This window comes from Vigna unguiculata, chromosome 5, assembly GCF_037176805.1.
Source record: "Vigna unguiculata cultivar grain cowpea cultivar isolate G323 ecotype 2 chromosome 5, ASM3717680v1, whole genome shotgun sequence".
In the NCBI taxonomy this organism is placed as follows: Eukaryota; Viridiplantae; Streptophyta; class Magnoliopsida; order Fabales; family Fabaceae; genus Vigna; species Vigna unguiculata.
The window spans coordinates 23,541,287-23,546,086 of record NC_140796.1 but is presented as its reverse complement, the minus strand read 5'-3'; the positions used below and the strand labels follow the sequence as shown (position 1 = coordinate 23,546,086).

Below are 4,800 nucleotides of genomic sequence, written 5' to 3'. Positions count from 1 at the left end.
TTAACTAGAATTAATCAAGAATTTACTTTTGTTAATTATCTTTTTGCTTTATTTTAGAGGTAAAAGAACGAGTATGATTAGGCATAGTAATATTTAATTGATAATCTACTTTGATTAAATTTAGTATGATTAATCTACAAAGTTTTTATGTATGATTGAGAATTTACTTTGATTAATAGTAAGAACGCTAACAAATTAATTAAGAATCTACTTTATTAATTTGAAGTCAAAAACAATAGGTAATTGAACAATAATCTGAAGATAACCGATGAAGAATCTATATTGAAAGCGGTGGAATTGGTTTGTTTTATTATAATTGTTTCAAAGTCTTTTATTAATTTGCTATTTTATTCTCAAATTCTTGTCTATATTTTTGCATATCATCGTATAATTTTAATTGCATTGGGATAAATTTGTAAAGAAGTTAAATATTCAAAATTAATTTCATATTCGTAGGGTACTACTCAAGTTAGGTTAACCCTATCTAGTTGGTTACTTAGCGATATTGAAGTTGCTAGCATTAATAGTGTTAATTTGGTGGTTTGAGACAACAGTGTAATCACCATGTCTAAGAGATAGAGAGGCCTCAATATGATCATATATTTCTAAACATTGAACACTTATATTACATCTCTTCTAGAATTGGGAAAGGAAAAAAAAATGTAATTTGACCTTCCAATAATTTTCACGAGGATGCTTTTATAATGGTTCTCCGTCCTACAATTTTTGTGCCAATAAACTCCGTGATCGATTATTCCTTTCACTTCAAAGCAGCCGATTCCTTCAGTTTCGTCTTTTTCTTGTTATCAATGATGATTTCTCTACCAACCATTTCCTTAGAAAAAAAAAAGTATTCGCTTTCTTGGCCCACCTTGGTGGCGAAGACCCGTATTTGAACTAAACAGACACTTCGCCCTCAGCCGCTTCTTCAACAAAGATCGTTTAAAATAAAACATCATCAATCATTCATTTGATTCATTTCACCCTTTGTACATGAATCATGATCAGATAAATAAAAATGCCAAAAAGAAAGACCAAACTTAATCTAATCTAACTTCTCCAATCCCGTTTTCGTTTTTCACTGGAAAGAACATTTGAAAATAGATTCATTGAACAAAGTCTTCAGAATGAAGAGAATGTCTTGCCAAAACGTCTTGTGCAGAACCCAACCAAGTTAGGCTTATACGGTAGAAAGGACTTCTTCTTATCGATCATTCTCAATTCTCTGTTCTTAACATATAAAGCCTCGTGCGCTGTCACTGCCGCCTTTTTCTTCTCAGCGAAACCATTGTCTTTCGGTTTTCCAGCGACCTCTATGCTCCACCGCTCGTTCATCCTTTTCTTCTCCGACGCCGCCGTCAGGAACAGATACGATTCCTTCCTCTCGCTATTGCTCCGCCGAAGCAAATCAAGAAGCTTCCACTTCTTTGACGACGACCCTGTCGAATTGCTCTTCTTGCATTTTCTCGGCGAATTCGGTGTCCACACGCAGTAAGTCGCCGCCGGGACTCCCTCCAATTCATCCACCTCCGACGACGACGACGAAGAATCCGACAGCGGCGCCGGTAAAGGATTGTGCTCGCTGCGGTGAATATCGTCTCCGGTGATAGGGAACCGGAGGACCGCCGTGCCGGAATCGCGTCCGCCGGCGATGCTGCTCCTTTGTCTATTCTGTATCTTGTGGTTGAATATGGGGAAAAACGCGTCGTCGAAACAGGCTTCGTCTCGAAACGCGGCAAACTCGAAACTGGCGTCGTCGTTTTGAGTCCTGTTGTGATCTTGTCCAACCTGATTATCGACGACGGCGAGTTGAACGGTGGTGTAGTAGTTGAAGCTTGGACACGTCATCGAATCTAAATACTCTTTTTGTTGTTCTTTCTGCATTTTTTTCAATTTGGAGCACAACTCAAAAACGTTGCTTTTTAGACTTGTTTTCTGATCTCTGGCTTTTCGTGCAGATTGAGAATGATAGCAGAATAGCCGTGGACTTTGTGTATTTATAGGATGGAAAAGGAACATGGAAAACAACTAGGAGAAGTCATGGAAGTTCACAGGGTATTATAATAATCATTTCAAAAATACTAGGTTTATATATTTAAAATACGTCAGGAATGATGCAAATGTAACTGCTGTAACCATACAAAATTGTATTGTGATTGTAATTATTAATTACGATTTATTATGAACATTTAAAAAAAAAACTAGTTCCATTTATAGTATTAATTTAATGTTTAAACCTTTCTTTGGGAGCAAATATAGGAGTAAAAAGAAATATTAGTACATTAGGATAGGAGTAATAAATTTTGGAGATGTATAAAACCGGTAACACTTACCTAAAAAATCTCCCACAATTTTTAAATTTACAAGATTTAGTTCTTGCTATATTCATGTAAAAATTTAATAATTATAATTAATATGTATTCTTTTATTTTCATACACAAATGTAAACATCTTTAATATGGACGTATACATTAATATTCAAAGAAGAATACGAATGAATATGAAGAAGGTCAGCGTATACGAAGAGGATGAGACAATAGAACAATGTTAGTAGACTTTTGTTAAAATACTAGTTTCTGTTTACATAAAAAATAACATTTTACTATTATATAAGTTTACTTTTTTTATTTTGCTATTTATATGATAAGAAAATTTACGTGAAAATATAATTTAAAATTAGTTCATAAAAATAAAAATGTCTACTTTATTTTTAGAATTATGTTTGATTGTCTTATTCTATCAACTAAATAAAAGTTAAATTTCAATAATTGTTTTTCACTCTACTTTGATTTTTTTTTTTGAAAAAAAAAAAGAATCTTCTTCCCTTGATTTGACGCTTTGTTTAGTTCTCACATTTCCCCTTATTCAGATATATAACTAGATTTTGTTTTATGGCGTGTCTTGATGCACACGTTTTTCGCTCCATGTTGCGTATGTGACTGCGTATTCCTCAAGTAAATATATTTTTGTTTGGCTTTCATTAGTTTTTGTCGCTATATTTTTCTTCCCCTTTTTGTCACTTTTGACACTTGAACAAGATCATGCGAGTAAATGAAGGAAATAAAGATTGTTTGCGTGTGGATATGATGTTGTTTTCTTTTGCATGTCCTTATGTCCATGTTCGGTGTTATTGTCATCCACATGAAACGGCATAATTATGAATATTGCATTTTACTTTTTTTCTTTTGGGTCACAAATTACGCTTTACTTTGTTATTGGGGAACAAGACAGGCAATGATGGGTTAAAAATGTCCATGGCTTTTATATGATCCACTGGTGATCAACAAATTTAAACCGTTAGATATGTTAGTAAAAAACATAAACGAATGAAATTAATGACAGGATACATACCAGTAATATGATAGGAAATTTGCAATTTAGTCCCTGCATAAAACTGTAACTTTCATACGAAATTTTTATAAACTGTAATTAATAATGTCTAGAGTATGAAAATAAAATATATTTTTAAAAATAATTATTTATATTTTTTAATAATTAATCAAAATATAATCTTTTTGTCTTGTTTAGTTTATTTTATTATTAAATTTGTATATCAATGGTCATTACTAATAACAATTTATATTATAAAATTAGACAACACTGATTAATTTTCATTTACATTATAATTATTTTATTTATTATCTAAATTAATACTAATTTGATTTATTATTTGAAAGCAAAAAAATTCAAATATTCATTTTACCATTTTCCTTTATTTTTGTTAATTATTTATGTAAGACCAAAAAACTATTTCAGGATTGATAGTATTTAAAATAATGATACTCTAATATTTTAATATTAATAAGTTAAAAGTATAAATAGAAATTTTATAATCAAGTTTTATTATTTTAAAAACACACTATTTCTCTAAAAATCCCTTTCTAGTACTCTCACTTCTCTCTAGATTTTTTCATTATGTGTTCATATGTTTGAAGATCAGAGACTACTAGGGTGATCCTTGTCGAGAGCTCTCCACTTCTATTTGATCAGTTTCTTCAACTGAGTAAGTTGGTTTTCTTCCTTTTTTCTCATGGTTAGTTGTTCTTCTCAATGCATGTAAGTGGTTTTAGCTCGCATGTGACCTTTAAATAATCTTTTGTGAGTCTTAGTTGATCAGTTGGTTCTAACAGTGTACCCTAATCATATTTTATGTTGTTTATAGGTATTGTTTGTGCATCCTATTAGTCTGAAAGGGGGTTTTTATACTCTTTGAGCTATCTGAGTTATCTCATAGAGGGAGCTTATTACAAAGCTTTTTGAGTTGCATAAACACTTAGATAGTAATTTGTATGATTGTACTCTTATTTGCGTGATCATTTGATTTGTAGAATGATTCATGATGTGTGAATTCATGGGTTTTAGGTCTAATGTTGCTTACTTAGAAATACTGCTTGATTTGGTATTGCATTTGAGATCAATTGGTACTGATGATTGTGGTGAAATTAAGTTTGGTATGTTTTTGGCATCTATGATGGCTATTGGATTTATTAGACTGGATTGGAATGACATAATTATGTAGAATCAGGTTCTGCAACATTATGCAAACTTATTGGTCAAGTGTGTTCTTGTTGAGCGAATCCAAAGTCAAGGAGTTTCTGACTTGGTGGTCGCGAGTGAAAATATACTCATTGATCGAATCCAAAGTCAAGGGCTTACTGACTTTGTAGTCACTAGTCGAGTATATGCTTGTTGAGCAAATCCAACGTCAGAGTGCTCACTGACTTGGTAGTCGCTAGTCGAGTATGTGCTCGTTGAGCGAATCCAAAGTTAGAGAGCTTATTGACTTTGTAGTCGATGGCC

At 32.2% G+C, this 4,800-nt stretch overlaps 1 protein-coding gene across 1 annotated transcript; it reads right to left on the bottom strand.

Moving 5' to 3' along the window:
- Positions 1–941: 941 nt before the first annotated feature.
- On the bottom strand, positions 942–2,025 carry LOC114183878 (uncharacterized). The gene has a single exon (XM_028071043.2). It carries the CDS (start codon positions 2,017–2,019, stop codon positions 1,123–1,125), a length of 897 nt encoding a protein of 298 aa, XP_027926844.1. The 5' UTR covers positions 2,020–2,025; the 3' UTR covers positions 942–1,122.
- Positions 2,026–4,800: the final 2,775 nt, after the last annotated feature.